This window comes from Archocentrus centrarchus, unplaced genomic scaffold, assembly GCF_007364275.1.
Source record: "Archocentrus centrarchus isolate MPI-CPG fArcCen1 unplaced genomic scaffold, fArcCen1 scaffold_45_ctg1, whole genome shotgun sequence".
Lineage (NCBI taxonomy): Eukaryota > Metazoa > Chordata > Actinopteri > Cichliformes > Cichlidae > Archocentrus > Archocentrus centrarchus.
In genome coordinates, this window is record NW_022060271.1 from 480,001 (window position 1) to 503,332 (window position 23,332).

The 23,332-nt window shown below is 45.1% G+C and overlaps 1 protein-coding gene across 1 annotated transcript in view; it reads right to left on the reverse strand.

The window, feature by feature from the left end:
• LOC115777204 (uncharacterized) overlaps nt 1–23,332 on the reverse strand; it is a 297,208-nt gene that overhangs the window by 216,157 nt on the left and 57,719 nt on the right. The window contains exons 5-7 of the mRNA XM_030725038.1: nt 1,427–1,762; nt 1,150–1,248; nt 698–1,018 (exon numbers count right to left, since the gene is read on the reverse strand). Of these exons, the coding sequence (XP_030580898.1) occupies nt 698–1,018; nt 1,150–1,248; nt 1,427–1,762 (756 nt within the window). The remainder of the gene's footprint in view (nt 1–697; nt 1,019–1,149; nt 1,249–1,426; nt 1,763–23,332) is intronic.

Here is a 23,332-nt window from a genome sequence, read left to right on the forward strand (position 1 = left end):
TCCATCCACTCCACTTTAGCGTCTTGAGGCAGGTGAAGTGTGGTTGTGAAGGGCAGCTGGACAGACTCCACCCCGTCCTCCACCTCCACCTGGGGGACTGAGAGGACAACAAAGCACAACATGAGCTTGGATGGAGACATTTGTGTTGCCTCTAACAGGCTGAATGTTGCTGCTTCACTGGGAGCTCACTGTTAGATAGAAAGTGGTCAGTGTGAAGAGGAGACGCAGCAGAAAGATGAAGACTGACAGGAAGAAAGCAGTGAACAGACTGTTGGAGCTGCTGTTAGTGGGACAGGACTTTATTGAGTCTGTGAGGAGCAGATTGGACTTGATGAAGCAGAGAAACACAGTCTGAGTGTTTGTGTCACACTCACTTCATCACACAGCTCAATGTGAGAACATTTGGAACAATCTGATAGAAGCGTTCCTTTAGTCAAAGCAGCAAGAAAACACTATGAAAACACCTGACTGCACACAAACTGCAGTACTGCCAAACTGTAGAGAAAGGATCCAAAGTCAAAGTAGTTATTGTGCACAAACATGTTGGCATCAGTGTGATATGGAGCAATATTACTGCTGCACATGTTTCTATTGTGTTGAATGTGCAGTAATGCATAAATAAATCCCAAAAAGCCACAAACATCAGACATGTTAACAGGATGACCTCTGACCTTTGACCTGTATCTACAGCACTGACCTCTGACTGTCAGCTGCACTTGTTTCTCCATCAGGATGTCTCCCCTCTTGTTGTAGGCGGTGCAGGTGTAGGTGTGTGTGTCTGTGGGGTGTTTCAGGGTCAGACTGAGGTCTCCAGGTTTCAGCAGGTTTCTCTCCATCTTTGTTCGTCCTCTGTAAAAGTCGTGCTGTTCTTCAGGCTGCTCAGAGCTGCTCTGATACACGTGGACCTTCCTGCTGGCTCCGTCCTTCCACTCCACCTTAGTGCCTTTGGGCAGGTGAACTATAGTTTTACAGGGCAGCTGGACAGACTCCACCCCTGAATCCACCTCCACCTTGTAACCTGAGAGGACACCAAAGAACATGAGCTGTAGTGAAGGTTACTACTGATCATCTTATGGAGACAGTCAAGGAGCCCCCAGAGGACACCTGCTAACCATCGGCATTATGGGTAATGTAGTAGGAGAGACTCACCTGACATGAAGTGCTGCCGGAAATGAAATAAAAGACCTCCAGAAACCACCAGAAGAACCAGGAGAACCAGGAGAGCTTTGGCCCAGGATGGAAACCGTTCTGTGGAGAAACACAAAGAACAACATGACCTTTGACCTCTGAGTGAAAGAAATCAAATAATTTACTGAACATACTTCAAGCTAACATGTTGTGAGTCAACATTTTTATTCAGCAGTAAAAACATAAAGTTTTATCTGAGTGATGTGAGATGGATCTACAGCAGGTGTTTGTGGCTGACCTTTGACCTGCAGCTGTACCTCTCCCAGTCTGTTGTAGCCATACATACGGTCTCTAACAGAGCAGGTGTAGGTGGCGCTGTCAGACAGTTGGAGGTCGGTCAGCTTCAGGCTGAGGTCTCCAGTCTCCAGAGCGTCAGTCTTCATGGATGTTCGGCCGCTGTAACGCTGGTTCTGCTCTTTCAGTTCGTCTCCTTGAAGCTGGTGGACGGTTGGAGGACTGAGGTCAGAGCGGCTCCACTCCACTGAGGGGTTTCTCAGTCTAAAAGTGGGCAACTTACAGGGCAGGATGAAGGAGTCCCCCTCATACAGCTCCACAGCTGAGGCATGCTGGGAAACTGAGGACACACACACAGAGACTCCATGAGTGACTCTGAGGTAAAGTTCAGACACTTTTATAGAAACCACAGGAGACACAACGACAGGTTAAACATTGTTAAACTGCTGCAGGTTAAAGAAACCAGTACAGATCAGAGGCAGGAAGTCCATCAGACAAACATGGAAACCCAAAATCCCAAACTCTGGAAACAAGTTCCTAACCTGAGGGATCAGACTGAGGAACAGGAAGAAGTTCTGACAGAGACTGAGGGCAGATTCAAACAGTCCAAAAATGACCTCCTGCCTCCTTTTCCTGACCTCTAGTTTCTGCTCATGTGGCTGTGATAGTTTCTTCTACAAGGATGGATTTATGTGGGGAGGGGGCTTATCAGCATGAGCTCATTATTGGTGGGTGGGGGACTCAAACCTGTGAGCACAGACTCCATCCTGTAACTGTCCACCTGAAAAACTAAGAATTACAACCATAAATGTAAAGACCATCACACCATGGCAGGTCCTCAGTCGGGGCGGGCCTCGGTCGGGGGGGGACGAGCTTCAGTCGGGGGGGTGGTGGTGTCTCAGGTTTAAACAGGACTCAGTTATTAAGCAGAAATCGATGCTGAGAGTCAGAATCAAATGTTGGACATTTCAGATTTGTTTGTAAGTTTGTAAGAAGCTGAACTCAGATCAGCTGTTTGAACCTGTTTCAGCTTCTTCACACTGAGCCTCCTGATTCAGGAACAGCACTGATGTTGGTGTGTTTCCAGGTAACACAGACATGGATGGTTTCAATCCACCAATCACAGAGCTCCATCAGTGACCTCACAGCACTACATTTACCTGCACTTCTCTCCACGACCACTAGATGTCTCCATGCTGTGTGAGTCACTGATTCCAATGAATGCTCAGAGCCTGCTGAGCCTGTTTGACAGAGGAGGGACCTCCTGGTGATCGTATGGGACTAAAAAGCTGTGATAACACACACACACACACACACACACACACACACACACACACACACACACACACACACACACACACACACAGCAGCTGAGTGGAACATGAGCTCCTCTGAAAGCCTCCAAGAAGAATGCAGTGATTTCAGAGTGAGCTGCTTTGTTACTTTGATGTGAATCAGAATCCAGTGTTTGATGAAATCTCCTCCTGCTGCACTTCAACACATCAAAGAGAGAGAGATGAAAGCAAAGCTGCTGATGAGAGCAGAGAGAGGAAGGTGATCTTACCGTGCAGGAGGATCACAAACACCACCAACATCTTCATGGTCCTCTTTCAAAGCCCTTCAGCAGCTCATCATCTACTGACACTCACACACTGCTCAGACCGTCACAGCTCAGAGTTCAGCTTCACACTTTGTTAAAGCTCATCTGTGGAATGAAGTCCGGCCGGCCGCACGGCACTGCCGAGGAAAGAGGAGGAGCTTCCTCATAGTTTCACACCTGAGCTGGAGGTGGGGCTGCAGCCTCACCCTGACACACACAAAGCTCCGCCTTCAGTCCTGACACTCACACATCCACTGTAGGCAGTCTGCCATGATGTTTGGCTGCAGCCACTAAATGTGACTCACTGAGAGCTGCAGGAGAAACACTCTCATTGGCTGAGAAGGTCAGCTCTGTTTCTGCTGCTCACACACACACTGTAACACACTCAGCTGGGAGAAGATCTCTGCAGTGTGACACAAACACACACCTTTGTCTTCATGTGTGTTTCTGCTCTTTGCTTTCTCAGTCACACCATCCAGATGTTTCTCCTTCATGAAGAAGATGATCTCTGATGATGATGATGATGATGATGATGGTGATATAGAGTCAGATGTGGCTCTGATCCTGGATCTGTCATGGTTGCAGCTCTTTCTGTGTTTCTCTTCTTCTTCTCTTTGATCTTTGTGTGTTTCTGTGCTGATGTTCCACTGTGGGCCTTCACACTCTCGTCCTTTGGACTCTTTCCACACATCAGTTTGAAGTACTTTAATGAACACATCAGTACTTTTAACTAGGATTTGGTATCAGGAGTATCACAGAGTTCAGGGGGACTGAGAGGTCAGGGTGAGGCCAGCACAGAAACACAAATGTGTTCTTCCCCTCCCCACCAACAGGTGGCAGTGTGGCAGGATTCAGTTCAGTGTTATTGATATAGAGCCAAATCAAACAGTGGCCTCGGGGCCCTTTATAGCTGTAAGGTAAAGAGCTGCAGTACTACAGAGAAACCCACCAATCAGACAGCACTTGGTGACAGTGGGAAGGAAAAACTCCCTTTAACAGCAACAAGTTTTAATGATGATGTCATCAAGTGTTTTCATGTAGTAGAAGAAGAATAGCACCTCTCACCATCTCTGTGCAATATTTATATCACTGCTATAATGTGCAATACTCCCCCACTGTACATCATGGTTATATGTATCTATTTATTTTATTTGATACATTCATGTGTGGACTGTCCACAGTGTGGCTCTGAGTCAGGAGTGGGCCTCCACTCTCCCTGTACAGTCTGTATAATGACAATAAAGACATTGTAGTGTAAATGGAGCAAAGTAAAGGATGAACAGGCTGCAGCTCTGATTCAGCTCTCTGAGCTCCATGAAGCCCTGCAGCACCTCCCACATAATGAAGCCCTGCAGCACCTCCCACATAATGAAGCCCTGCAGCACCTCCCACATAATAAAGCCCTGCAGCACCTCCCACATAATGAAGCCCTGCAGCACTTCCCACATAATAAAGCCCTGCAGCACCTCCCACATAATGAAGCCCTGCAGCACCTCCCACATAATGAAGCCCTGCAGCACCTCCCACATAATGAAGCCCTGCAGCACCTCCCACATAATGAAGCCCTGCAGCACCTCCCACATAATAAAGCCCTGCAGCACCTCCCACATAATGAAGCCCTGCAGCACCTCCCACATAATGAAGCCCTGCAGCACCTCCCACATATTGAAGCCCTGCAGCACCTCCCACATAATGAAGCCCTGCAGCACCTCCCACATAATGAAGCCCTGCAGCACCTCCCACATAATGAAGCCCTGCAGCACCTCCCACATAATGAAGCCCTGCAGCACCTCCCACATAATGAAGCCCTGCAGCACCTCCCACATAATGAAGCCCTGCAGCACCTCCCACATAATGAAGCCCTGCAGCACCTCCCACATATTGAAGCCCTGCAGCACCTCCCACATATTGAAGCCCTGCAGCACCTCCCACATAATGAAGCCCTGCAGCACCTCCCACATAATGAAGCCCTGCAGCACCTCCCACATAATGAAGCCCTGCAGCACCTCCCACATAATAAAGCCCTGCAGCACCTCCCACATAATAAAGCCCCGCAGCACCTCCCACATAATAAAGCCCCGCAGCACCTCCCACATAATAAAGCCCCGCAGCACCTCCCACATAATAAAGCCCAGCAGCACCTCCCACATAATAAAGCCCTGCAGCACCTCCCACATAATTAAGCCCTGCAGCTCCTCCCACATAATAAAGCCCCGCAGCACCTCCCACATAATAAAGCCCTGCAGCACCTCCCACATATTGAAGCCCTGCAGCACCTCCCACATAATGAAGCCCTGCAGCACCTCCCACATAATGAAGCCCTGCAGCACCTCCCACATAATAAAGCCCTGCAGCACCTCCCACATAATAAAGCCCCGCAGCACCTCCCACATAATAAAGCCCTGCAGCACCTCCCACATAATAAAGCCCAGGTCCACATGGTTCCAGTTCATACACAACTCTGTGCTAGTGTAGCAGTTGTGTTACAAACTTATGAATTTCTCCATAACAGCTCTTTACTATTAAAGCTTATTTTGGGCTGTGATCTCCTGCCTGTGCGTGTGTGTGTGTGTGTGTGTGTGATGATGTAGGTGTGTGTGTGTGTGTGTGTGTGTGTGTGTGTGTGTGTGTGTGTGTGTGTGCTGCTCTCTGTTGATCAGACTGTGTTAAAGCCATTAATTGTAATGTGTGTGTGTGTGTCTCTGTGACCTGACTCGTCCTGTGTGAGTCTCACTCAGGTGTGAGTTCACTGTTTGGGTCTGAGGCTAATGCTAGCATGCTAAGTGAGCCTGAACTCTTCCTCTGTGATGAGGAGAGCGGCCCAGCAGGAGCTCACAGCTCATGGATTTCTGTGTTCCTGGATCACAGCTGGCTGTTCCTCAGAGAACCACAGATCCACTTCCTCCTATCTCACCGTTTCACAGCACCACACAGGTCTGAGCAGGTGTAACACACACAGGTTACACACTGTTCTCATGGTGACTCACAACGATCACACACACTATCTCCAAACATGTGTCTGCTGTGCAGAGCAGTGAGGAGAGCTGGGACCTCTACACTGGAGGAACCAAACAGCCTCTTCACAAACACCACACAGCAGAGCCACCTGGACAGGACCAGCTGTACAGCTGCACCTAAAGGTCAAAGGTCACTCTCTGAGGATGCCAGCTTTCACATTTTGGAGCAGGCAGACAGATGTTTGAAGGAGGAGTTAAAGAAGCATCTGTGTCCACTGTGAACCTCCATCACTGAGCAGAGGAGCTGGATTACATCACCAGCTGTGAGCCACCTACCTGAGATCCCTCCCCAGGAGCCTCAACCCCCACTCACACCTTACAGGTGACCTCAAGAGGTCACATGACAGGATGGAGCAAAGTCTCACAGTGGTTTCACCCTTGGTGGTAATGACCCACACCTTTTTCCACACCTTGGCTCATGTGATGATGAACATGATCAATAACAGTGGGTCAGCGAGCACCTCCAGTTTGACACAACATTTGATCCTGCAGCAGTTCAGACCTGAAAGCTGTGTGTGTGTGTGTGTGTGTGTGTGTGTGTGTGTGTGTGTGTGTGTGTGTGTGTGTGTGATGGTAACAGAGGTCTATCAGTGTCAGAGCTGTCAGCATGATTCAGTCAGTGTTTCAGTCAATCCAACAGGACCTGAGATGTTCCTGTTAAACTGCTGCAGTGTTTCCAAAGAGGGGACACTGATTGTGTCCCAACACTGACTGCTGTTGGCTCTCTCTGCAGTATTGTATCACTTCCTGTTTCAGAGCACAGTGGTGTTTTCCTGTCTGTTAGCTGTTTAATCTGTATAGCTCGATTTATGTGGATAACAACATCTTTGGATACTGTGGCTCCTCTGAAAGGAAAGCTTCAAATCAGAAGTGCCTGACTCCGTGGTATAATTCACAAACGCACAGCTTAAAGCAGATAACCCGAAAGCTGGAGAGGGAATGGTGTCTCACTAAATTAGAAGATGCTCATTTAGCCTGGAAAAAGAGTTTGTTGCTCTATAAAAAAGCCCTCCATAAAGCTAGGACATCTTACTACTCATCATTAATTGAAGAAAATAAGAACAACCCCAGGTTTGTTTTCAGCACTGTAGCCAGGCTGACAAAGAGTCAGAGCTCTGTAGAGCCGAGTATTCCTTTCACTTTAACTAGTAGTGACTTCATGGATTTCTTTACAAATAACATTTTAGACATTAGAGAAAAAATTAAAAATAGTAACGTGTTAGATTACTGGTTACTGAGAAAAAGTAGTCAGATTACAGTAACGTGTTACTGACATCACTGATTATTACTGACTAACTTGATAATTGTCTACATAAAACAGAAAAACATGCCAACACGTTGACGTTTTTAAAGACTCCTTGAATATGATGCATCTAAAGTGCAGCTGTATGTCAGATCAGTCTGAATGTTCCTGACCTTCCTTTCATTATCATTGTTCCTTTAATGGTTCTCCTGGGTTCCTGTGCTGGATTTGTTCTGCTCACTCTGGAACGGTTCTATGGTGGCGTGATGGGCGGGGCTGGATGTAATCTCCCATCATGCCTCATATGTCTGTGGTGTTTGCTGCTGAGTTTAAGGAAGCTGTGATTACCGGACCTGTTATAGTTTGTTGTTGTGTCCCGAAGCACAGAGAATTATTGTGATTATAATAAATGACGTTTACAGTCGAAGTATTCACGGGGTTCATTTCCGGGTTTGTGGCTCCTGCAAACAGCGTCACCGGTTAATCTGCTTTAGCGCAGTTACTGAGGGTCGATCTTTGACTGCAGCGGGTCCGGGTCTGTACCCCCCCTCCCCGGCTCACACGGAGCTTCTTACCGTTCAGGAGGAGCAGGAACACCACCGACGTCTTCATGCTCCTTTAAAGCGCTCAAACCGCCACAAAGTCCCGGTAAATCCTCCGCTCACCGAACGAACGCACACCGGGGATCACCTGCAGCTCCGCCCACACCTTACCCTGCAGGTGTGACGCTCAGAGGAACGTTTACTTTCGGTTTGACAGGAAGTGTCCGTGAGTGCAGACGGTGATGAATTTAAATGAGCTTCAGATGGTCAGACATGTTCGAATTTTCACATTTATTCCTTCTGAGAATAGAACAGAATAGAATAGAATAGAATAGAATAGAATAGAATAGAACTTTATTGTCATTATACATACGACGAAATTAATCATTATACAACAAGTTATATAACGACATTCATCACAATATAACGAAATTCCGTTCGGAACAACCATCCAGAGAAGACACAGACAGACTAACATAGGGGAGATGGGTGGCTGCAGCCGCTGCCGTTTTTCACTGGCGCCGCCGCTACATTCAGTCCCCAGAAAAGGAAACAACCAGAGGTGGCAAAAGTACTGACATTCTGTACTTAAGTAGAAGTACAAGTACTTATGTTAAAAAATACTTTAGTAAAAGTCGAAGTACTGGTTCAACTTCTCTACTTAAGTAAAAGTAAAAAAGTACAGGCTCTGAAATGTACTCAAAGTAAGAAAGTAAAAGTAGTTCTTTGGAGGACATTTCTACCTGCTATTTTTGTGTAAAACAAACCGAACCTCATTATATGTTATTGTAATAATATAAAATAATATTACATGAGAATACAAACATTATTCAATCTAAATTTTAATCCTAATGAATGCACTCAGCTTGAATCTGTTATGTAGGACACAAACTGTGAAAGGGAATTTAAACACAGCTCTGTTCTCTGTGTCCTCCATAGTAGAGGGTGACTGTGCCTCCACCTAAACAACCACATGAGGATACTCAGGGGTTACAGTGGGATTCAGAAGCTGGAGGAACCCTAAGATCAGCTGTAGTGTCTCTGCATGGGGAGAAGAACCACAGCTTTCTATTGTAGCTGCAGTAAATGATGTTGGTGTGCAGGCTGTGATCAGCTGACCTGCTGCTGCTGCTCTGAGGTTTACTGCTCTGTGTGGATGAAGTGAACTCACAAAGATGTAACCCAGTATTTCACAGCTCTCTGAGCTGATCTCCATCCCCTACACTGACAGCATACAGGCTGTAGAAATGTTGGATTCAGTGAATGAATCTCAGCATCAGCAGCTTTGATTCAAACTCATCTCTGCTGCACTGATGTAACCTGTAACTCTGACCATGAACACAAACACTGTGCTCCAGTCCAACACAGAGCTTTACTGTAAATACAGTACAACAAGCTAACCTATTTATTAAACACTAAACTGCAGTATTTTCATAGAATCTTTGAATTACACAACGTCAGCATACTTCAGTTTGTTTTCCAGTCCTTTCCTTTAATTCTAACCTCTCTTCTTCCTCTCCTGTCCTCTTTCTCCATCTCTGAGTGAACTTCTCTCTTTGCTCTCCCTGAAATACAGCAGCTCTTCTTTTAGCTCGCAGACACACTGTGTGACAAACTGCACACTTTGTGTGTTTGCTGATATTTGTTGGGCATTTAGAAACTTTGCATTTACCTGCCACACGTTACTCCCTTCATGCTCGCTCCTCTTCAGTAGCGCTAGCTAAGCTGTTTATGTGCCGCAGCGCAACTTACAGACTCGGTCCGGCCCGCTGTGACCCCTGATTATAGCGCTATAAATGAGACATTAATTACATGGGTTTGCGTATTTAATCCCTTTGTACGAGATAAGCCCCGATGATGGAGGATACGCCAGTACGATTGTCTCTAATGTGTTATTATTCCTCCGTTTAGGCTCAGATCGTTTTATGTTTGAGGCGCACTGACTGGAAATGCAAACTTCTCTCTGACGTTAAAAAGTAACGAGTCTGTTTGAAAATGTAAGAAGTAGAAAGTACAGATACTTGTGTAAAAATGTAGGGAGTAAAAGTAAAAAGTAGTCAGAAAAATAAATACTTAAGTAAAGTACAGATACCTGAAAAATCTACTTAAGTACAGTAATGAAGTATTTGTACTTCGTTACTTCCCACCTCTGGAAACAACACACATCATGGGGTAGTTAGGTTTAAAAAAAAGTCATCTGGTACGGTGCTCGACATGAGCACCGTACCAGGGTCCAAAAAAACCACCTTAGCAAAGCATATTTGCACATTTAAAGCCAGGATAGCAATATGGTGGGGGAGGACGGGGGCAGGAGGGGATGCAGATGGAGACGAGAGGGTGGGGGCATTGTGGAGCCAGATGACAGTTTGCTGATAGTGATGGAAGTTCATCAGTGGCCGTGGTATACCAGATCCAGCTTCACAAATCACAGAGAGGGCTGAGGGGAAGAGCGACCGTCACACATAGTCCTGCAGAGATATGATTACCAGCCCAAGGCCGGCAGGGGAGCCGAACTCCTGATAATGCAGATGTTGTTTTTGGAACAGGCTGCTTGTTTTTTTCCAACAGCCTTCAGTCTCACTGGGGAACCATTCAGTAATCCAATATTCCAGTCAGTGTTAGTTACTGTCCTCACCGTGCAGAACCGAACCTTATCTCCAGATCGAACCCCTCTCGCCTGTCAGCACGTTCTCAGCTGGACTACCATCCGCTTTACGGCTCAGGTCCACCAGGCTTTGAGTCTGAGTTTGTACGGCCCTGCACAGCCCATCCACCTGGGTCTGCAGCCTCGGCTGATGTTGAACTGCTGCCCAGATTTTATTAATTTCCCGGTAAATCAGGTATCCTCCGAGCCCAAACAGAAGGGATACCGCTACCAAAAAGCCAAATATGCAGACGTCTTCAACGTCTTCGATCTCCAGGCCTGAGAGGCACACAGGTCTCCACGAACCCCAAGAATCGATGACGTATCCAACTGGGTCTGTTCTGTAAATGTTTATGAACTTTAATCTGTGTGAGACTGAGAGTTTGTTTGGTTATGCTCTTATTTTGAAAAACAATAGTGATTGGTCGGTCGCGACCGATCCTCTAATGTGAGACCACAAAGGCTGGAAGTGAGCGGCTGTGAAATTGGACGGTCTAAACTTCATATCAGCGTCACCTGCCCTCACCTCTGCGTAGCTCATGTCGCCTAGCAACCGTGACAGCTGGAAGCACAGCTGTGTAAAAGCAGCTGGTTAAATGGAGAATGAACTTTTTCTCCTTTTTGTGGTTTAATTTTAAATCTTTAATTCAAAATAAGCTGTTAAAACAAGCATGACACATTTCAACATCAATAATACAGCTGAGTGAATCATTAATTTCCAACTATATATATATATATATATATTTTTTAGCCTGTCATGTTTGGCAGTTTTCGCAATCGGGATATGATCCGAATGCGCTGGTGTACCAAACATATTTGCTTTCCCAAGAATAGCTCTGTAAGTTTTACAATAGGCTACTCTTGTTAGTATGTATTTAGTTAGTTTGTATTTTTATTTGATTTGATTTATTTACACCAGGCCTGACAGGCAGAAAGGAAAGGTAGGAAAAGGAGTGAGAAAGAGAAAAGAGAAAAAAACAAAACAAAGGTGAGAAAAGAATAATCAAAGAATGATATCCACACATATACATACACATCCACATATCTACACATGCACATACATACACACACACGCACACACACACACAATCCTGCTGTTGCTTGCAAATAATGTGTATGTGCCTCTGTCATGGAACGTACTCACCAATGGAGGCAAGAAACTGCAACCACGCCCCCCGTGATCCAGAGGCGAACAGGGACGGACCTGATTAATATCCAACTATATTAAGTGAGACATTAATGTAGAATAAAACTATCCAGTTATGATGCTTAACTTTAATTTCAGGCAAAGCGATTTGCTGAGGAACAAATGAAACACTGAAACAAACCAAACATCAGCTGTTATTGATCATCTGAGTGAGTTATATCTGTGCTTAACTTCCACTCAGTAGTGAAAGCCAGCGGGGGTTTGAAAAGGATGTGCCGGCAGTCGGACGTTCTCTCCGGCTAAAGGAGCCTCGATAGCCCGGTCAGCTGACAGCTAGTGAGGCGAGCTGCTGGTAGAGCAGCGGCAACGACAGCTCCGAAAACAGGAGCACTTTTTGTAATTAAGAGATATCTTGATAAACGAGCTGATATTTGAGGTTTACACATTTACATTCTCGCCTCAAAACACCTTAAAAGTTTATTTTGTGTCACAGAAATAATCATATTTCAAACTTTTTGGCCGCTTTCCTCCGCTCTGGTCTAAGCCCGCCACTCCTGACCAGCCCCGCCCCACAGATAAAACTCCGCCCCCTCATTTGAATATAAGAACATGAAATAAAAAGAGCTTCAAATGAAAAACGGGGTTAAAAAATAACATAAAATACATGAAATACGTAAAATAGCTTTACAAAATAAAAGTTGTTTTCTCGCTGGTTGCCAGTCAGTTTTAGAATTGATTTTAAGGTTTTACTATTTGTTTCTAAGGTGCTACATGGGTTAGCACCTTCTTACCTGTCCGATCTTATAAGCCTGCAGACTCCCACTAGGTCTGCTGAGCAAATGCTCCTAACTGTCCCGAGGTCAAGATTAAAACACAGAGGTGATCTTTGCAGCTGTTGCTCCGAACCTCTGGAACAAATTGCTCCTTCATATCAGGACCTCTTCAACAGTCGACACTTTGAAAACCCATTTTTATTCTTTGGCTTTGAAATCAGAATGAGTCCTGGAGACATTAGTGATGCTGCTTTCTTTTACTTATGTTTGATTATTTTATGTTTCCTGTCTTAACTGTCTCCTTATCTTATGTTTTATGTTCTTTTATTCATTTTAAATGTACAGCACTTTGGTCAACTGCTGTTGTTTTAAATGTGCTTTAGAAATAAAGTTGACTAACAGTAAAGGTGGTATTTACCTGCATTTATATCAGCGGGGTATGGAGCTATATTGTCACATTTTTACAAGTTAAATTTAGCGAACACAGAAACATCTGAAAAAAATCACATTTGAAAACAGAAATGAAGCAGCACCCTCAAACCCACAGCTGATACTTTTGATTTAGAACTTGGTCAACAGATGTTCTCTTGACACCTACAACACTGGACTCCAGTTCAAGAAGAGCGTGTTAAGTATCTTTGACTTCCTGTAACTCATGAATATACAGCTGTGTTCAAAATAATAGCAGTCCCACATCACTAGCAGAAGCTTTAGTAAAGGTACAGAAAACCAACAGACCCAACAGGCATGACGTGCATGCTGCTGATTCTGGGAAACTGAATCATTTACTGAAAGGGGCGTGTTCAATTAGTGAGGTCATTGATGATGTGAAAAAAATAGGCGTCAAACAGGTGGACCTTATTTAAGGATCAAGGCAACTGACGCTGCATATGCTGGCTGTGCATTGGTCCTTGAAAAAGAGAGTAAAATGGGTCGTTCAAGACACTGTTCAGAAGAAGAGCGTTCTTTGATTAAGACATTAATAAAAGAGGGGAAACCTATAAAGAAGTGCAGAAAATGATAGGCTGTTCAGCTAAAATGATATCAAATGCTTTAAAATTGCTGCCAAAACCAGAAAGGTGAGAAAAAAAAAGAAAAACGACTTTTTGAATGGATCGGAGAATAACCAAAGGCTCAGCCAATGATCAGCTCCAGGAGGATCAAAGAAGATCTAAGACTGACTGTGAGTACTGTAACAATCAGACAGCATCTATGTGAAGCTGAGCTACCAGCAAGAAGCCCCCACAATCAGAATCAGAATCAGAATCAGAAGGTTTTTATTGCCATATGGGTGAACAGGTTCACAGCATTAGGAAATTGCTGCGGTACTTCGTGCTTACAGAAAGAAACAAATAAGTATAAAAACTATAAGACAATATACAAGTATACAAATTGCAAATATACAGAGATAACAGAGATGTCCCATTATTAAAAAAACATACATGTGCTGAAGCAGTTACAATTTGCCAAAGAACACACTGACTGGCCTAAAAAGAAATGACGTAATATTTTGTGGACTGATGAGAGTAAGATTGTTCTTTTTGGGTCTAAGGGCCACAGACAGTTTGTCAGACGTCCTGCAAACACTGAATCGAGCCACAGTGAAGACGGTGAAGCACGGTGGTGCAAGCATCATGATATGGGAATGTTTCTCGTACTATAGTGTTGGTCCAATTTACCAGGGATCATGGATCAGTTTGAGTACATCAGAATACTGGAAGAAGTCATGTTGCCTTATGCTGAAGAGGAAATGATCTTGAAATGGGTGTTTCAACAAGACAAAGACCCCAAACACACCAGCAAGTGAGCAAAATCCTGGTTCCAGACCAACAGAATTCAAGTAATGGAGTGGCCAGCACAATCCCCAGACCTTAATCCCATAGAAAACTTGTAGGCTGACATAAAAAATGCTGTTCATGAGGCAAAGCCTAGAAATGCAGAGGAACTGTGGAACGTAGTACAAATGTCCTGGGCTGCGTTACCTGTTGACCGGTGCCAGAAGTTGGTTGACTCCATGTACCACAGATGTGAAGCAGTTATCAGAAACCGTGGTTATGCAACTAAATATTAGTTTATGAGTCTCAGGAAAGTTGAGTCTTCAAGCATTTCTTAGTTTCTACAGAAAATGTTTGAGTCTGTAAAGAAAGACATCAACACTGCTGTTTTTTTGAACATTATATTTCTTGACTTTCAGAATCAGAATCAGAATCAGAAGGTTTTTATTGCCATATGGGTGAACAGGTTCACAGCCTTAGGAAATTGCTGCGGTACTTCGTGCGTACAGAAAAAAACAAATAAGTATAAAAACTATAAGACAATATACAAGTATACAAATTGCAAATATACAGAGATATTAGAGCTTACAAAATATACAGTGCAGACTTTCTGTAAAATACTATCAAATTCAATGACTTTATCCAATTTTCTTGCTTTGGAATAGAACGTGCAGGGTCCCCAATGCATTTGTGTTCATTAAAATACAATTTATCTGAAGAAGTTTGAGGTTTACTTACCTTTGCTATTATTATGAACATAACTGTAAGCCTCTGCAGCACCCATAAGCCAATAGGGTTCCGGGGTGAAACCTTCCAAATGCAGAATCTCCATCCACATAGGAATGAAACGCCCGTTCCCAAATCTTTTTGCTAGGTGTTCCCGATACCTGAAAAAGTAGTGACGTTCTAGAGGAAAAACACAGATCTCCCTTCTGTGCTTTTGGATCAGCATTTTAAGAACAGACTTTAAGGAGAGCTTCAGGAAACCCAAAACCACCTCCGGTAGCTGTCCCACTATCTCCACAGGCAGTCCTCGTACACCCAGGTTGCGTGGATCCATCAGTTTGTATGCTCTGACCTCTGACCCCCTCAAATCCTGAAGCTGCATAGACACTGCAGCTGTCGGGGTCAACCTCTGCGTGTTGTCAGAGCTCTCGTTGAAGTAAGCCACGGTTGTGTCCGTTGAAGGTCGGATGTTTTCAAAAATGATGCACGGCAGCCGTTTTAAAGGGTTATAGCAGCTGGGCAGCAGGTGGAGGGAGAGGGAGGCGTGGCTCTGTTTACAAGTGAACAGTTTTTCTTACAGTGTTTTTCTCTCTTAGGCTGTGATTAAAGAGTTTGTTGACTTTAGATATTTTAGACTCCATCATCTTCAGCCACTCATGCACAGGGAGTCATAGCACGTTATGAAACACAGCTGACTGAGAGTTATAATAGTCTAATAAAAAGTCATCACCATGCTCCGGCTGTTCAGTGGTCTGTCTGCTTGTTCTAAAAATCCATTTACCAAAGAGCTCCTCTTCCTTTCCTACACACTGAAGGTCAAAACGCTTTTAGGTGCAGGTGGTGGCAGCAGGGGTGGAAGCTGTTCATCTTCTTGCTCTTCCTTTATTTTATCAATCACCAAAACTGCCAGGTATCATCATTGTCCTCTTCTTGTTTGACATCACACTTGTTGGTCTGTGTGCTCATTAGTTGTTAGTTATAATTATCAAAATGAAAAGAAACAAACATTTGAAATATATCAGTCTGTGTGTAATGAATAAATATAATATCCAAGTTTCACTTTTTGAATGGAATTACTGAAATAAATCAACCTTTTCACGATATTCTAATTTGATGACCAGCACCTGTACTGACACTCTCACACTGCTCAGACTGTCACAGCTCAGAGTTCAGCTTCACACTTTGTTAAAGCTCATCTGTGGAATGAAGTCCGGCCGGCCGCACGGCACTGCCGAGGAAAGAGGAGGAGCTTCGGTTTCCTCGTAGTTTTACACCTGAGCGCTCCGGCTGGAGGCGGGGCTGCAGCCTCACCCTGACACACACACAAAGCTCCACCTTCAGTCCTGACACTCACACATCCACTGTAGGCAGTCTGCCATGATGTTTGGCTGCAGCCACTAAATGTGACTCACTGAGGCCTCTTTTCCACCGACGGGTTCTGGTGCCGGTGCCAGTATTTGAACCATTCACTCGGTGCTCGGCTGAAAAATGGGTTCAACTCGGGCCCACAAACTAGCTGGTGTTGAACCAAGAACAGGTGACTCTGCCGTGTCAACATCAAGTTTTCTGTTGTGTCTTTTCTGGTCCTGACTGTGGCAGCTGTGCTGCTTCTGGATCAGCCCACCAGCTTCTTCTTTGTGTGAATAGTTGGCAGGTCTGGGGTCAGTTCCAGAGCCTTTGTAACAACTAGATTCAGTGTGTGTGCAGTGCAGACCGCACGGCGCAGCTTCAGCTCCTCCAATCATATTACTGCACCATCAGGAACGAGACATGTGACTCTTGATGTCACACAGGCCAAACTTTCCTCTGTGTGTGTCTGTGGGAATTTGACTCCACTAAGCAGTGCAGACCTCAGACCTGCCATCTCCACAGAGCAGCTTCCAGCCCAGCAGGCCTCCATATGAAGCTAAGTCCACGTGTCTGCTGTCAGACTGCTGCAGGAACTTTGTGGAGCTCAGCTTTGGCCTCGTCTCTCTCTTGTTGGTATTTGTCCTTTCCAGCCTAAAGTGAAGGAAGAAATGAAGGATTTATTGGAGGACGGCTCTGATCCGTGTCACACACAGACCTTCCTGGTTGGGAGAACACAGGTTGGATCCAGCTTTGCTCTGAAGGCCCTGAAGCCTTTCTCCTCAGCTCTGCTGAGTGTGTCTGTAACCATCATCCAGCTGCTCCTTTCTGCTCGCTGCTATACAAACATTAGATTATATTCAACTTTATTGGCATTAAAAAGTTCATATTCACCAAGAACTGTAGCATCCAATCTGAGTGCAAGCAGCATGTAAGGTGCAGACAATAATGCAACATTTAAATATGTGTCTACAGTATATGCACATTTTATATGCATGTGTATAATGATGTTAATGGTGCCTCCGAGGCCGAGACCAACACACAGCTCCATGGAAGCAGAAACACCTCAAAGATGTGTGTGTGAAGGCTGGCTCAGCTCTGAGGACACATCATCCAAATATTGAGGGGAGCCAAATGGAAACCAGTGGAATCAGTGTCTCCAACAGGTGCTCACAGGTGGGCCTCCACACGCTGCACCTGGATTTTTAGAGCCTCCATAAAGTCGGCCTTCAGCAGATGTGCTAAATCTGACCCTGGAGCAGCTTCACAGAGTATTCAGAGCCTTCACTTTGTCACATGTTGTTCTGCTGCAGCCTGATGCTGCAGCTGTTTCCATTCATGTTCTCCTTCATCTCCACTCAGATGATGATGAAGTGACAGCAGAACTTTAGGATGTTCTCCAAAGAACAGAGTGAAATCTCAGATTTCCTGAAGGATTCAGAGCTTCTGCACAAACACTTGAAATGGAGCTCAGGTTCCTCCCGTTCCTCTAGATGATGCTGAGATGTTTCTGCAGCCTGATTGGATCAAAGCTTTGAAGCAGCCTGGTTAGTGTGCGCACAAAGCTGCTCAGTCGCAGGAAGTCAGTGACATCAGTGCAAAGAGCCTGAGATGATGTGTGTCTGTCAGAGACATCAGTCAGTGACACATTAGCAGTGAAACGAGGTGTGCTGGAAGTGTGCAAACACAAAGTCCACGAGGAGGCAGGAACCCCGAAAATCCAAACACTGAAACACTAAAACATTCACAACTTCCAAGAACTCGGAATCTGAATCCCAACAAGCTCAGAGACACCACTGAAGGAACTTCACAGCAACACAACTTCAAAGAAACACACAACACTGGGCAAAGGGCCCAGGACCATGACACATTATTGATCCTCAGGAGGAGGTCAAAGGTCATTCAAAGGTTTTCTCCTTCCTGCTTCAAGATCCAGCAGGTATCAGCAGAGGAGCTTCAGTGTGCCCAGCAGCACATGACTGTTTCCATGTGACCTCTGACCTTTAACAGAGCAGGAAACAGAAGTGAAGCATGAAAAATGGATGAAGTTCACAGGAAGAAGAAAACTAAATGAATGACTTTAATTATTGATGTTAAAGTTCATCAGTGAACTAAAGTGTCACAAATCTTCCAGAATAATCGAGTGCATTCAAACATTAATGTGACCTTTAGGGTCAGCTGCTCTCAGGCTGTTTGTACTGATGTGTGACAGCAGGACGGCTCTGACCCCTCACAGGCCTCTCACACTGGGACGTAGACTCTGCAGACCCTGAAATATGAGTGTTTCCAAAACGAGCGCCCCCTACAGGCAGCAAGAGACAATGCAGCCTGATTACCTGCAGACTGCTTATTAAAATCACGTTTCCTCGTCATGGTTCAGCGTTTCCTGCAGCAGCTGATGCCACTTAGTCCCCACAGAGCTTTCAGTGTGAACAGATGGGACGCCGTTTTATTAACACAGTGTGCTGAAAGAAAAAGACCCTGAAAACATTTATATGAGGAACAGAGCAGCAGCTGCTCAGCACTGACTGACATGTGCTTTCATTATGAAGATTACACTGTAAGAGGCTGAACTCTGCTGCAGCTCCTGTGCACAGCTGATCATCATCATTATTGAATCCTTTATTGAAACAGGCGGGCCCTCTGACAGATCCAACCCTTTCCAACGTTCCTGAAATCAGAGAACGCAGCTTCATCTCTTGGAGCCGCTTCCATTTACAGGCAGCCGAGGATTTCAATCCAGCTCAGTGTGAACGGCTGATGTTCAGATGTCCTGACACCGAATCCAGTCATGGAGGGAAGCAGGCAGCGTGTGCAGCAGAGCCTGGAAATAAGCATCAGTGCTGCTCTCTGCCATCAGCAGGTGAAGGCAGTAAAGTGAGCGTGACACCAGCAGCCCTCCTTCCTGTTTACCTGCAGGCAGGACTTCCTGCAGTCGCTATCCTGCTGTTCAAACATGAACTGATTGATGTTTCTGGGCTTTACAGGCAGATATTATTGTGTTCATCCAGCTGCTCTCACTCACTCTGAACATTTCAAACATATCAGAGTCTAATATTTATGAGCTGAAACCAAATGATGTGTTTGGATGTTATTAGGAAGTCTGGGTTTCAGCTTTGGTGCTGACTTCCTGTTTGTAAGCTCACAGAGCAGTCTGAATGATCTGAATGAGTTCTAGCTGACACACTGACATGTGCAGCACTGTATGGCCTCCAGCCTTTCACAGAAAGAAGATGAAGCATTGATGGATGCTGTCCAGGCAGCTGCTCCAACACCTCCACCTGTCTGTGTTCCTGCAGGTGAGCACGATGCAGCAGCACGACTGAACCAGGAGGGAAACCTGCTGCATCATCTCATCTTTGCAGCTCTCCGAGGGTCAAACACACTGAGCTGCTCTCACATTCAGAGCTCAGAGGGACCATCACCCTCTGAGTCCACTCTGGATGCTGGACACGCTTCATGCTGCTCTTTACCCTCAGCAGCAGAAACAGGAGCTCAGCTGAGAGCTGCTGATCTCAGACCTGCACAGCTTCTGTTTCTAACACTGAGCTGCATGAAGAGGACAGCAGTCAGTGAAACCTTATGAAGGTCAAAGGTCATCAGCTGTGTGCTGAGCTGCAGTTCTCTCACATGCAGAACACTGTGTTGTACTAACAGTGTTACTGACCATAAGCTCCTTCAGAGGCCTTCTTACCAGAGGAACCACAGAGGCTCACATATATGTGAGACCTCAGACTTCCACAGGACTGAGGAGAACATCATGATGTGAAAATCCAGAGCCTCTGAGCTTTACCTGAGGATGATGAGCAGCACGTCTGACATCGCACAGAGCAAAGGTCACGCTGTTCATAAAGTGCTGCTCTGTCCATGTGCTGGGGCCTACGCTGGAGCTCTGAAGAAGGTCTCCCTCTGAGGGAGCTGCTGCTGAAGATTGTGAGCCCTGCTTGAACCTGTGATGAGCTTCAGTCCTCCTGAAGTTTCTGACATGACGTCTGCCTCAGTGGGTCAAAGGGAGGAAGCTTCTCCAAAGCTCTGCACCCAGGAACCCAGAGCCAGCTGATGGTCTCCCTCTCTGGTTTGTTCCCAGGGTGATTGTAGCTGTGGACCATCATGTGGACTCTGGGTCTTTGTTGGACTTGTCCCCGTCTACTTTATTGTTCAGCTCCAACATGGTGTCATTTGAAGAAGACAGCATGAAATCAGCAGTGACTGATGAGAGCTGGAGCGATGCTGTTTATGACCACAGTGCCTTCAACATGAACATAGTGAGATGATAACAAGTTAGGATGTAATGCTGAGTGAGAAGGCCTGCAGAGGTCTGTAGCTGCAGCTGCCATCATTGATCAGGAGGACAGTCTGTGGCTGCTGTCTGTTCACTGTCTTCTTCCAGGGGACAGAAGTCCAGCACCTCCTGCTGCTCCCTCTCCAACAGGTCGAAGGTCACCATTGGTGGTCTTTCATTCCTTACATTGGCAGTAAAGCAGGGCTGTCTCTGGAGATGCTGTAACGGAGAGACTCCGCCCATTTTTCAAAATAAAACATTGTTCAGACTCAGATAATGAATAAAAGGAAATAATGTGAGTTATTTATTCTTTAATACTGAAACCATAGATGTAATATGGTGAAGAGGACTTGGTGAATAATGGTGACTAAAGGTGCATTGCACTTTGTATAGCAGGCAGTTTGTATGATAGCATTAAATGTGCTTGTTTATGAACAAAAACATTTATTTGTGTGAACAAAATAGAACAGTAGTTAAAAGTAAAAAATACATTTAATTTCAGGCACTCAATACTGTGATAGGTGTTAAATGGTTAAAAACTATGTTTTATATATGTGTCTGTCTCCTGAATCCAAGCTGGGAGCTGGTTCCACAGAAGAGGCGCCTGAAAGCTGAAGGCTCTGCCTCCCATTCTACTCTTAAGTATCCTAGGAACCACAAGTAAGCCAGCAGTCTGAGAGAGAAGTGCTCTGTTGGGGTGATATGTGACTATGAGGTCTTTGAGATAAGATGGTGCCTGATTATTCAAGACCTTGTAGGTGAGGAGAAGAATTTTAAATTCTATTCTAGATTTAACAGGGAGCCAATGAAGAGAAGCCAATATGGGAGAAATCTGCTCTCTCTTTCTAGTCCCTGTCAGTACTCTAGCTGCAGCATTTTGGATCAGCTGAAGGCTTTTCAGGGAGCCTCTCCTCATTTTGTCATGTTTTTCCAGGAAAATGGAAACAGATGCAGTTATTCATTGAAAACTGTTCAAACATACTTTTAAATACAGGATGTGAAGTAAAAACGACTCTAATGAGCTTCAAAGTCCATATTTGGTGTGACCTCCTTTGTTCTTCAGCACAGTCTGCAGGAACAGTTCTCCAGGGTTCTTTGGATGTTCCTGCCTCTGGTCCTGCTCTCTGTCAGGATGATCCCACACTGCCTCAGTAATGCTGAGCTCTGAGGAAACCTGCAAAGAGCTTCAGAGAGCTTCAGAGAGCTCCTGATCAAGAGCACTTTCAGAGTTACAGCACAGTCTGGATCCTTGGAGGGTGAGCAGAGACTTTTGCACAGTACTGCACAGGTTGTGTCGGGTTTTTTCGGCTCTCTCCCCCTGTTGCTCTTACCAGGCGGAGGGGAGACCAATGGGAGCAAATGCACCTTGAGAAAAGCTCCACACTTCACAGAAACTCACTGGAGATGAGCAGGTTTCGCTTCCAGGATTTATTGAAGCACAAAGTTAAACAAAGTTCGAGATAGCAAAAAGTTAAACAAAATACAAGATAGCAAAAAGTTAAACAAAATGCAAGAAAGCAAAAAGCCTCCCGAGAGTGAGTGCCTTGGTGCTGTTATAAGGTGGTAGAAAAGCAAAGAAATAAACGTCCAGAGTTTAACAGAATATAAAAACAGAAGCCCTCTCGGGAGTGAGAGCCCAGCAGCCGCTGCAAACACGGGTGAGAGGAAGAGCAAAGAAGAGCGCTCCCTCCCAAGTTTGCCATGCCCTTATATAGCCCAATCTCACACCTCCTCCAGCTGTTATCAGGCGGAGGGGACATAGTAGCATGCTCCTCAGGCAACAGTTCTATACATTGGTCACGGGAGCTAGCAAAACACCCAACTTTCCCACGGCCCGAAGTCCAGGTGCGCTTTCACCTCCCTTTCAGGAATCACTCCGGCTACTCGCCCTCCCCTCGGGAGAAGCTGGGTCAAAAGTGCACTGTGTAAAAGATGAAGCTCCTCACAAAGGTGGGGGCTAGCATTACTTAATGGAAAAATCCCAGGTCGCGGCAGGCCTTTTCCACCTACCTATGCAGTGCTCCAGTGTTTGAGTGACAATATAAGTGACAAATAATATATAATGTGACCATTAATTAGAGTGTGTGATTAATATATATAACAATACATGATATAAAAATATTGATATAAAATACTGATGTCATCAAGATAAAAATACACGACATTTCCCCCTTTGATGCCTACTGGTATCAACACAAAGTATTTTTATCAAATCAAGAGTAAATATTTGTTTAAACAAGGTGAACATTGCAAAAACACTGCGTGAGCTGTTTTTATTGATATAAACATTTGCAAGCTTCAAACTAAATCTTCTCACTCACATGGTGTGCTCGTCACTCTGGAAGCTGTAATAACAAACAAACTGATCTTACCAACACAGCATCCTCAATTGCAGTGCACACCACACAGGTCAGAGGCACCTATACTTATGGGCACAAAAGATAAGGCACTCGAGATATAGTATATATGTGAAAACACAACAATAGCGGCAATAGCTAAGACAATTTCAGTGTTAGACAGACTTCATAACATTGTCAGCATCTTTTAGACGATCATTCAGTCCTCATGATGTTGTAGCATCTTCTTCAGGCTTCTGTGAGGACCACTTCCTCCATTCCACCTGTTCCCCCTTTGTTGCTCTAAGCAAATCGTTGATGATCTTCAATTTCAATTCTCAGCAGTGAGCTTCTGAATCTCACTGGTTTGCTCTCCATCGACGACCCTGGCCGTAGCCAACTTACTGGTGACAAAATCAGTGTCACTGTCGAGCTCTGCTGCTTCATCCGTTAGCTGACTTGTTTCACAGACTTGGTT